The sequence below is a fragment of the Eptatretus burgeri genome, chromosome 3 (assembly GCF_056783735.1).
Source record: "Eptatretus burgeri isolate ZD-2024b chromosome 3, Ebu_testis_v1, whole genome shotgun sequence".
NCBI classification, from domain to species: Eukaryota; Metazoa; Chordata; class Myxini; order Myxiniformes; family Myxinidae; genus Eptatretus; species Eptatretus burgeri.
Window position 1 is genome coordinate 136,187,918 of NC_140963.1, and position 12,125 is coordinate 136,200,042.

At 45.9% G+C, this 12,125-nt stretch overlaps 1 protein-coding gene across 1 annotated transcript in view; it reads right to left on the minus strand.

The window, feature by feature from the left end:
* Positions 1-657: 657 nt before the first annotated feature.
* Positions 658-12,125, minus strand: part of TRAPPC4 (trafficking protein particle complex subunit 4) — a 12,797-nt gene continuing 1,329 nt past the window's right edge. Inside the window, exons 2-5 of the mRNA XM_085875760.1 lie at positions 6,623-6,797; positions 6,088-6,191; positions 2,389-2,515; positions 658-1,241 (exon numbers count right to left, since the gene is read on the minus strand). Coding sequence (XP_085731886.1) covers positions 1,163-1,241; positions 2,389-2,515; positions 6,088-6,191; positions 6,623-6,797 — 485 coding nt within the window. The 3' untranslated portion in view covers positions 658-1,162. The remainder of the gene's footprint in view (positions 1,242-2,388; positions 2,516-6,087; positions 6,192-6,622; positions 6,798-12,125) is intronic.

Genomic DNA, 12,125 nt, shown 5'->3' on the forward strand with positions numbered 1-12,125 from the left:
AGTGGATCAACTGTTAACATCCCTGACCTTTTGGGATTCTCCTACCAAGCTCGGGGACATCAAATCTTCTGACAATCACAGCTATGCGGTGAATACACACAACTTCCCTCAGCCAATTCCCCAATCGCCCGTCTCTCTCATTCCCGATAGACTCCTAAAGCCATTCCAGCACCGATCCACCATTATCAAGTCGCTGATTGTGCAATATTTTATCTACTCTTATCCCAGTATCCTAATATTGTTGACGTTGAGGATTTTAGGTGATTATTGTGAACAAACCGACCTTTTGCAGAAGAATATGTTCTCCACTATTTTAAGCAAAATGTTTGACAAGCTTGCCCAAGAAAGTTTACAAGAAGAAATACATCATGGATAGGTAAAGTAATGTGGCCTCAAATGAAATATTTTAAAAATATTTCCCAATCTCTGGTGAAGCTCGACCTCCTTGAAGTTTCGCTCGATAGGTTTTCGAAGTTTTCGGTGTGTGTGTGTGTGTGTAACGACCTTTACCTCTCAGGCTTGCACAACTAGCGAATTAACAAAAGGTTTTTTTTTGGTTTTTTTTAATGTTTTTAAATCATGTTACAGTAACAGCAAAATCCCCAGAAATCCAACATGTTAACAGTTATCAATTCTTCCACCATCAGCGAGTCAGTCAAATGGTTCACAATCTTCCTGTGGTCGAGGCTTTGGGGACAAATCGATGTCTCGCAGACCATATGGTTCATGGGTTAAGGTAGGAATGACATGACGGCAACACCAACGATGCAGCAACCATATTCCACTTGTGCAATCCATGCATCGGCTTGAGATCACCATACAATATGGAGCATCACGGTGCATGCCAGATATCACCGTGCTATTGCACGTGTGCAGTGACAAGGCTTTGGTTAGAGATCACCATGCAAAATGGAGCAGCCATTGCAGCAACGTAGAGATGTTTTCCCTCCACATTATGCCCCATTCTACTCTACTGTTCATGCATTTCGAGCAGGTCTTGCTCGCAAGGTTGTACCCATCCATTATGAACCTGGTAATGTCGTTTGGACAAAGAGCGGCCGTTGGGTCAAAAACGGAGGAAACGAACCTTTATCCATTTCGGCTTACTAAATGGTGGTCAGAAACTCCACATCATAGTGGCAATGCCAGGCAAGACAATGTCTTAGGCCGAGAGGCCGAGGTTGCCAGATTTATCAGATGCTTCAAGGGCACTCTTCAAGTTTTGGTCAAAAAGGTCACAGCTGGGTGGCACAAGGTAAAAAAAGGGGGAGGGTGGGGTAGATAAGCTGGAGGGGCTCGAAAGGGGGTATAATCAGAGACATGACATTGGAGTTTGCTGGTGATTAAATTAATTGGATGCAGAGCAACGAGAAAATATTTTAAACATTTGGGTAGTAGAACAATGGTGGTGGCAGGATGGCCTAAAAGGTATACACACTCACCTCGAGCTAACCTGGGTTTGAATCTCGACCGAGCTACAAACCTTCATCCCGGTGTTTCGCAGGCAGGGCGATTGATCGATGTGTGCGATGTCTCTCGGGTGGACTTTAAACTGATCGTCCCGTGTCGGCATTAGTTGGTGGACGTTAAACATCCCACGCTGTCCTTTGCGAAGCGTGATCGAGCTATCGCAGGCACCCTGAACAAATTACTGTTCTAACCTACAAGAGGCACTGCATCAGCGGCATAGCCACGGCCCCAGCAAATGATGCATAACATAAGCATGCGCTGCATGCAAGAGAGGAAATACAACAGAGCTATGACGAGTGATAAGACTTGCGGGTATAATACAAGGCTGAAAGGATTTGAGTGGAGTAAATCAGCAGCAATAATAATACTCAGAAGTTTACAGCCATTGATGCAGCATCTTTTACACCACCATATTTAACATGTGACATTGGTCATTTGTGCCTGTTTGTCCTTGATGACATCACTAAAAACAGTTCAGTTTCCCATGTGGAATGATTTTCAATTTTGTTTGACTGCCAGGCAGACAGGCAGAGGAAATAAATAACCTCACTCCTCTCTGCATGTGCGATCAGGACAAATTCAGAGCCAAGGTAGTGTTAAACTACTGGTTTGTTTTCTGATTCATGTTAAAAATATAACATTCAATTTAAATCAAGTTGTTCCTCGATCATAAACTGACCTTTGTAGACAGACAGACAGAACCAATTTCTTAACCCCACTTTTTGCTTCGTGCACGAGGGGTTAAAACAGAGTTTGTTTGGTTCCAGACAGCGTTGTGCACATCAGAGGTTCTCAAATACAGTGCATCACGAGGGTGGGATTGAACCGTCTCTGGAAAGCAGTTCCACAAATAGGAGAGAGAAGAGGAACAAAGGAGTGGAAGGAGGTGTGAGGAATGACAAAATAAAGGATGCTCACCGAATGGGCATTTCCAAAGAGTAGAATGGATTCTTGAGTGCGAAGTCAGCATAGAGCTCGTAGAGACGGCGCAAAAATGAATCGACGTTGGTTTGACGAGGGTCCGTAAGTACTATAAACTTAGTTCCTGAATGTTTGGGTTGACAATGTAAAAAAAAAACAATAAAATTGAAATCAATAATAGATTAATAACAAGAGTGGGTAGACACGAGAGAAACATTAAGAAAAAGTGGTGCCAGGCACAACAAATCCTGCCCATTTAAGGCATAAAGTTATTTTGGGGATCAAATTTAAATTTCATACATCCTTAACCTGAATGTTGATTATAAGGAATAGAATAAGGAATATTTTAGTCTTAGTTTGAAGTCAATTAAACCATTTTTGACGAAGTTCTGACCGTAAAATGATTTTGACCTTTCAAGGCCACGTAAGGTCAAAGGCCACGGTGTCAAATAAAAGCCAATAAAGGACTTCATATATGTCTTCCATAATAAACACGCATATTTCGAACCTTTTTTGATTTATAATGGAAAATATGTAATTTTGACCGATGGCCATGACCCCCAAAACTTCGGACCCTACCGATCTTCACAAATATGCATTTTTCACTATAGGAATGGGTAGGATTATAAGTGAGAAATAGAATAAGGTTCACTATAAGCTTAGTTTGAAGTAAATCAGATCATTTTTGACGAAGTTATGAGTGAAAAACGATTTTGATCTTTTCGTGACCTTGACCTTTGATCCAATTGGACCCAAAAGTTAATGGGGTCGTCCAAGGTTCATTGCTCACCTGTGGATTAAATTTGATAGTGTTTGCTAAAGCCGTTTTGCCGTAAAGTTGCTAACAGACAGACAGAGATAAACAAACTGGATGATTACAATTTCCCACTCCCTCCCTCCGGGGGGGGGGGGGCGGGATAACAAAGATGATGTACGACAAGACAGGTCAGTGGTCTGTTTTATACCACCTTCTTTGTGATCTTACACCCTCTGCTGTTTCTGTGGTTTGTCTCCTTCCCCCCCCCCCCCGCCCCCAGGTTTCTACCGGGTGCACACGGTCTGCCAATAACCCTCTTCTTGTGTAACTACCTAAAACCAGAATCACTACTGCTCACCTCCACTCATTTGTTCTTCTCCCCCCCCCCCCCCATCTATGGAATCAACTTCCACATTCTTTTCAATTTATCTATTATCACTGCTCACCTTCACTCTTTCATTCCTCTTTTTTTCCCCACCTTTGGAATAAACTCTCACTCACTTCAATCCCATTCTTCCTTCCAGGTCTTTAAAACAGCCGTTCATCACCACTTCTTATCTTCCCCCATCCAAAACCATGATCTTTTCTACCCCCGTTAATCCACCCCAAATATACCTCCATCAAATTCCCTGCTTTACTTCCCGAAAGTTCCATCGTGTAAGGTCCTGAAAGTCCCTGTAATGTCCATTTTGTTTACTCCATTATCCCCGCCCCATCCCTCTCCCTTCCACAGATCTCTCAATGTATCTGTTCCCCACCGTTTGTCCTTCCCTTTCCCGCCCCTCTTGTCTCGTGCCCCCCCCCTTTGTTGTGCGATGTGTGTTACCTCTCATACGAGCCTCGACAATGTATATCCCGAAAAAAAAAAATCATTCCCCCTTCAGGTCTTAAAGACAGTTGACCGTCTCAGATCATCCCCAATCCAAAAACAGGATATTTTCTTCCCCCATTAATCCTCTCCCCCAACTCTTTCCAAATTTCCATTTTTTCCTGAAGGTTTGCCTCTCAATCATCTTGTCCACCCCATGTGTCCTCCTCTACCCATCATTCGTCAAAATCTCCATCTAGTTTTTCTCTCAACCCTGCTGTTTGTGCTTCCCCTCTTCTTCCATTGTCCTGTTACATCCTGATCCATTCTGGGTTCTACCTCTCCCACAAGCCTTGACTTTGTGTGTGTGTGTGTGTGTATATATATATATATATATATATATATATATATATATATATATATATATATATATATATATATATATATATATATATATATATATATATATATATATATATATACTAATGGGAAATGTTCCTGTGCGCCCTAAAAAAAAAAAATTACACGATAATACTGACACGTACCCCAACAATATAATGGTTAGCCAACATGCGCCTCGATATGTTCCCCAGTTTAGCTCTGAATATCCGGAATGTGTACGTGCATACTGTGCACTGCACGCACAAATTGCCATGCACGTGTACCGAGTCATGTGACGGTGCTACACGTGGTACTGAGCAAACTGCAATGCAGCACAATTCTGGTGATTCATCATAGCTGGTGAATTCATTTCCATCACATCACAATTCGTTCATTCATTCATCACAATTCATCATAGCTTTTCATCACAATTCATTCATCGAAGATTCATTCACATCACAATTCATCATAGCTGGTGAAAAACATTTCATTGATGCCTAAACACCGTAAACATGATGCCACGCCATTCTGACGATGAATGTCTACGTGTTACCGACATGCTTGAAACAGGAATGCCACAAAACATTGCGGCTCGGCGTTTGGTGTTCATCGGAACATCATGCAGTCACTCTGGAGACGTCATCAACAAACTGGCAATATCAGGGACCGTCCACATTCTGGGTGACCACGAGTGACGTCATGTCGGCAGGATAACCATATCCGGTTGGTGCACCTTTGGAATCGGTTCCAGACAGCAAGTTTGGCAGCTCGCGGCATCCCTGGCTTTCGAGCAATCAGTGCCACAACGGTTAGGAATCGGTTACGCCAGCACAACGTCTTATCACGATGACCAGCAGTACATCCGATTTTGTTAAGTCATCGACATGCGCACCTAGCATGGTGTAAACAACGTCTGAGGGTCAGGAGACAAGATTAGGCTGCTATCCTCTTTACAGATGAGTCAAGGTTCCATCTTGACAGTCGTGATGACGGGCGGCGCGTTTTCTCAAAGGGATGTGGAACGTTATGTTAATGCATGTGTTGTGCAATGCTCGCCGTTCGGTAGTGGAACGTGATGATATGCGGAAGCATCACCGCACATCACAGAACCCAGCTGGAGGTCATCAATGGCAATTTGACAGGTATTCGGTACCACGACCAAGTTCTCCTTCCTCCCGTTCCTGCAGGTTTGTGGATGTCACATCACACTTCAATAGGACAACACGCGTTCTCACGTCACACGAGTAGTCACCAACTTCGTCACACACGTACATTCCCCCACTTCCTTGGCCATCGGTTTCGCCTGATATTTCTCCCAAAGAACATGTGTGTGATGAAACGGAACGACAAGTTCACCATCTTCAAAACCAGCCGGCGACGTTGGCCCAACTGCAACAAGCCTTGGTACAGATCTGGAACAACATCCCTCAAGCCTACTTCAACCATCTTACGTCCTTCATGAGGGGCCGCTGCCAAGCGCGTGTCAACGCAAATGGTGGTCACACCAGATATCGAGCCGTGAAACCGACTTCCGACCGCACCCCTCTTCGAGCCTCTGGAGGTACATCTTCCACACGTGTTCACATTCTCATGTCGATTTCATGTTAATCAAACACTCAATATTGATACGGCCAAACAACATGAAGTGTTCGTTTTCATTTCTCATCTGTCTAAATGATGCACAAGAACTTTTTTCCGTTAGTATGTATAAATTATTTCGTAAGAAGCAAGTGGGTGAGATGTGGCATACCGGTGAGTGCCTGCAGACAGTACAGGCGAAACGAATCGGTCTCCAAGACCTCGATACCGGAGCTGTGCGGCTCAGGAGAGAGCTGGCAGCCGATGGCGAACAAGCTGCAATGGCAATGTGCAGAGGAGACCGTTATGTCCCTTCACCCGAGACCTGCAAGCCCTCCATCGAGAGTGATCACCGATTTAATAAGGTTCACCAACCAACAGGCTTCTTAAACTGCTGTGGACATTTTGGATTTAAATGTCGGAATAGTAGGCCATTGTGTGCCGGTGTATTTGACAAAGAATCATCTGTTTGGCTTCAAATTATCAAAGTCTCTCTGTAAACCCGACTTGACCATGCAAGGATGGGCCTTTCCATTTTGTAGATCCCAGAGGCACTCAAAATGGAGTCAAATCTGATTCTCAGGACCGACAAGAAACGATAGTGCTACCTGGAAAGGACTTCACCTTGCACCATCACAACAACAATGGTAAACACGACATACAAGCTCCAGATTACACCAAAAATAACCATCAAGGTAATAACGTACGAGTGGAACATAGAGGCAAGCATGAGACGTTCATTGGCAGTCAGACGAGGGCGCCCAAAGCGGATCGACAGGGGGTAGGCCGACGAGTCGGCCAGCATGGTCATCAGGTTCGTTCCATCCGGAAGGTGGTGACCGGTAACGTCCTGACCATTTACGGCCAACACGGCTTGGCCCACTGTCCAAACACACGTGCACACCGTTTATAAAGTGATGATGATGATGATTACAAGGAAAGGAAATATGTGCAGGAGGAGACTCATTCAAAAGGCATTGGAATGAAATTTATTGGTTTCTTAGTAGCTCAAGCAACCACAGCTCCCTCCCCCCACCCCCACCATACATTTTTCACATTGAAGGTGAATTTGTAATTCGTCCAGGATGCCGGTGATAACTCACCCACTCCGCAAAAGACAGCGTAGGATATTTAATGTCCAATAGTGTTGGAAGACGAGACACCTGGCTTAAGAAATATTGGTGCGAATCTGGTGAAGGACATTTGAAATGATCCGAAGGTTGGGATACTTTGTGATGCAACACCCTGTCTCCGAAGCACCGATCCGACAGTTTATCGTCGCGTAGAGAATCCCACCCAGGTGAGACAGCTCAAAGCTCACTGCAGCATCACTGTCAGAAGCAGTATAATCACCATGCATTGCGGTTTTGCTCCGCAAGCAGACTATAAACTGCCACCCTGGTGCTTCATATCAAGTATGCCGTCTTTTCGAAGAACATGATGTCTACGAAGAATTTGCTGGTGGACGTGAAGGATCCTGCAGTCTTTCACAGTAAACTGGTGTGTGCACACACTCTGCTGAAATGACACGTTCTTGCCCTGACCTGTGACGCCTTGCAATGGAGTGGTGACCTACATGTCCAGAGCTGCGTTCCATTACCAATCAGCTTGGAGAGCACTTTGGTTGGCTTGGGATTTTAGGGTCCTGAATTGAGCCACGTTGGCTGCTGAATTAACATCAGGTGGGGTTGACTCAGTCAGTCATCCTTCCGAGGTCGGCGAAATGAGAACCAACGTACGGTATAGGGGCACAGCATCAGCGGCAAAGTCACGCCTCAACAAAACGATTGCTACCCGGGCAGCCAAACTGAGAAGAAGAAGAAGGAAGAAGGAAGAAGAAGGAAGAAGAAGGAAGAAGAAGGAAGAGGAAGGAAGAGGAAGGAAGAGGAAGGAAGAGGAAGGAAGAGGAAGGAAGAGGAAGGAAGAGGAAGGAAGAGGAAGGAAGAGGAAGGAAGAGGAAGTAAGAGGAAGGAAGAAGAAGGAGAAGGAGAAGAAGGAGAAGAAGGAGAAGAAGGAGAAGAAGGAGAAGAAGGAGAAGAAGAAGGAGAAGAAGGAGAAGAAGGAGAAGAAGGAGAAGAAGGAGAAGAAGGAGAAGAAGGAGAAGAACGTTGTGTCTCATATGGCAGGTATAAACCGTCATCGTGGTGCTTCACATACCCGGTGTGTACCCCGGTCAGAATAGGTACACCGTATCCCTGCGTGTCGTAAAAGGCGACTAAAAGGGTTGGCGTCAGGAAGGGCATCCGGCCATAAAACATCGCCTCAAAAGGAAACCATGATGAGTACAACTTGTGGGCAGGGTACAGCCCGAAGTACCCCGTGGGGGTCCTCACCCCCTCTCGTTAAAACTCAAGGTGGAGAACCCGATCGAAGCAAGGGAGGAAATTTTTCCATTTATGATGACCAATCGTCTGATGCCCCACGTGGAGATCGGTTTCTGAGGTTTGGTACATGGAATGTAGGGACAATGACAGGGAGATCTGGAGAAGTGGTTGAAACATTGGTCAGAAGAAGAGTGGACATATGTTATGTGCAGGAGACACGGTGGAAGGGAAGTGGTGTGAGAATGGTGAAGGGAAGGCAGGGGCAGAAGTACAAGTTTATGTGGCAAGGGTGCCCGGAAGGCGTGCATGGTGTTGGTGTCATGTTTTCTGAGGAGTTTGTAGACAGTGTAGTGAGTGTGACTAGAGTGAGTGAAAGGTTGATGATGGTGAGAATTGTGATCGGAAATCTCTTGGTGAACGTCATCTCGGGATATGCCCCGCAGGTCGGTCGAAGCGATGAAGAGAAGAACATGTTCTGGTGTGCGATGGAGAAGTTGATGGAAAATGTGAAAGATGAGGAAGTTGTTGGGGTTGGAGGAGACTTGAATGAACATGTGGGAAGGAGTCCAGACGGTTTTGAGGGAGTCCATGGGGGTTATGGATATGGTGTGAGAAATGGAGAAGGTGAAAGGATCTTGGAGTTTGCTGATGGAGCTGATTTGTTGCTCTGTAATACTCAATTCCAGAAAGCGAATAATAAGCTTATTACATACACGTCAGGTGGATCGACGACAACCATTGACTACCTGATGGTGCGTCAGCGAGATAGGGGAAACCTCCGGGACACAAAGGTGATCCCAGGGGAGAAGACTGTTTCGCAGCACTACCTGGTTGTCTGCGATAAAAGGGTGAAAGGTGCGCGGAGAATTCGGCGGGTGAAGTACCAACCGAGGATGAAGGTGTGGAGGTTGAAAGAGGCGACAGTGAAGGAAGCATTGAGAGAGAGGCTGAGTATGGTTGAAGATGATGTGGTTGAGCTTGAAAGTGGTTGGATGTCAATGAAAGCTAGTCTATTGGGAGCCGTTGGTGAGGTATGTGGATGGACAAAAGGACCACCGAGGCACTCGGAAACATGGTGGTGGGATGATGAAGTTGGAAAGACGATTGAAGAGAAGAGGAAGAAATTCAAGGAATGGCAAAAGGCAAAGGATACGGTGGAAGAAGAGGCAGCACATGAAAGTTATAAGGAAGCCAAGAAGGCTGCAAAGAAAGAGGTTGCAAAGGCGCAGGAAGCCCATAGGAAAATGTTCAGAGAACGCTTGGATTCGGAGGAGGGTAAGAGAGCGGTATTCAGGATTGCAAAGCAGATAGCGAGAGAGAGATTTGATGTGACGGGGGTGAGTTGCTTGAAGGATGAAGTGGGACAAATCGTTGTGGATTCAGATGGAATTAAAGGAAGATGGAAGAGATATATGGAAAGGCTGTTGAATGTAGAAAATGAATGGGATAGAAACATCGAGAGTAACCCGGTTTTAGGACCAGCAGAGAAGATAACTGAGAAGGAAGTTGAGGAAGCTATAAGAGCAATGAAGAGTAGAAAAGCAGGAGGGCCGACGGGAGTTGTGGGAGATATGTTGAAGGCAGCGGGAAGTTGGGGTGTGAAGAGAATGACAGAGATCTGTAATCTGGTGGTGAAAGAAGGCCACATTCCAGTGGATTGGGAACTGAGGACCCTCGTCCCTCTGTACAAGGGGAAAGGTGACCCTCTGGACTGTGGCTCCTATAGAGCAATAAAGTTATTGGAGCATGGAATGAAGGTATTGGAAAGGGTGTTGGAGAAGAGGATAAGGAAGAAGGTAAAGATTGACGAAATGCAGTTTGGATTGATGCCAGGAAGAGGAACGACAGATGCAATTTTTATTGTAAGGCAGTTGCAGGAGAAGTACATGGAGAAGAGGAAGAAGTTGTTTTTTGGGTTTGTTGATCTGGAGAAAGCATTTGATGGGGTCCCACGCGAAGTAATGGCATGGGCATTGAGGAAGTTAGGAGTGGAGGAATGGTTGATCAGAGTAGTGATGGCCATGTACGAGAGAGCACGCACAGCTGTAAGGACGAAGGATGGGAACAGTGGTGAGTTTGAGGTGAGGAGTGCACCAGGGGTCGGTACCAAGTCCACTTCTATTTGTAGTTGTGATGGAGGTGCTGGCTCGGAGGGTAAAGCAGGGAGGGAGCTGCTGTATGCAGATGATCTGGTGTTGATTGCAGAGAGTATGGATGGACTGAAGGAGAAGATGAACAAGTGGAAGGAATGTATGGAGGCAAAAGGTTTGAAGGTGAATATCGGAAATACGAAGGTGATGGCAAGTGGTAAAGCATGTGGTGAGGTGGAAAGGACTGGGAAGTGGCCGTGTGCTGTGTGCAGGAAGGGTGTCGGAGTGAACTCCGTTCAGTGTACAATGTGTGCTGAATGGGTTCATCGAAAATGTAGTGGGGTGAGAGGGTCATTAACCAGTGTGGCAGCTACATTCAAGTGTAAGGTGTGCGTAGAGGGAGCAGCAGATGAAGGAATTGTTGAGTTGGATCGTGGAGATGGTGTGAAGCTGGAAGGTGTGAAAACATTTCGCTATCTCAGAGACATGCTGAATGGAGAAGGTGGATCAGACTCTTCGATGGTTGCTCGAGTGAGATGTGCATGGAAGAAGTTTCGGGAACTGAGTGGCGTGCTGACGAAGAGGGGAGTGTCGTTGAAGCTGAAGAGAAAGGTGTATGCTACATGTGTGAGGAGTACGATGATTTATGGGAGTGAGACATGGGTACTGAACATGGAGCAGCAACAAAGGCTGGAAAGGGTGGAAATGCGAATGGTTCGGTGGATGTGTGGAGTATCGTTGAGAGAGAGGAAGACAAATGATGACTTGCGGAAGATGATGGGAATAGAGTCTGTGATGGAGGTTGTGAAGAAAAACAGGTTGAGATGGTTGGGTCATGTGTTGAGGAAGGATGAAAGTGACTGGGTGAGAGGAGTGTTGGAAATGAGTGTAGTCGGAAGTAGAGGACGGGGAAGACCGAGAAAAACTTGGCTAAATGTGGTGGAAGAGGAAATGTGGGCAAGGGGATTAAGAAGGGGAGATGCAGAAAACAGGGTAAAGTGGAGAAGATTGTCATGGGGCCCGCAAGGCTAACCCCTGCTTTAGCGGGGAAAATGGCCTTTAAATGTGTGTGTGTGTGTGTGTGTGTGTGTGTGTGTGTGTGTGTGTGTGTGTGTGTGTGTGTGTGTGTGTGTGTGTGTGTGTGTGTGTGTGTGTGTGTGTGTGTGTGTGTGTGTGTGTGTGTGTTGCTTCACATACAACATGATTTGAACATAAATGTGTGCGCCGTCCATCGGACATCCTGTCTGACAGCACAAATTGATGACCATCCCACGGTGTCCTTCACAAAGAACAGGCGAGTTATCGACGGCACCCTGAACAACTTGCTCATTCCTGCACACTCGGTTGAGTATCACACGTCGGAGTGGTGACCCATCCACAATTTGAACCCGAACCAAGAAGCTCCTTCGGTTACGCAGTTTTAACTGAAGATGTTCACCTTTGCTTGAGGGTTTAATGAATCGTAAATTGGAGATATCATTTCATCCATTAAAATAAAAACACATGCAAACACACGCGCAAAGACACGCACACACACGCACAAGCACGCGCAAACACACGCACAAGCACACGCACACACACGCACAAGCACGCGCAAACACACGCACAAGCACACGCACACACACGCACAAGCACGCGCAAACACACGCACACACAAGAACGCGCGAACACACACACACAAGAACATGCACAAGCACGCGCACAAGCAAAAACACACACAAGAACGTGCAAACGCACACACAAGCAAACACACGCACAAGAATGCGCAAACGCACGCACAAGAACGCACACATGCG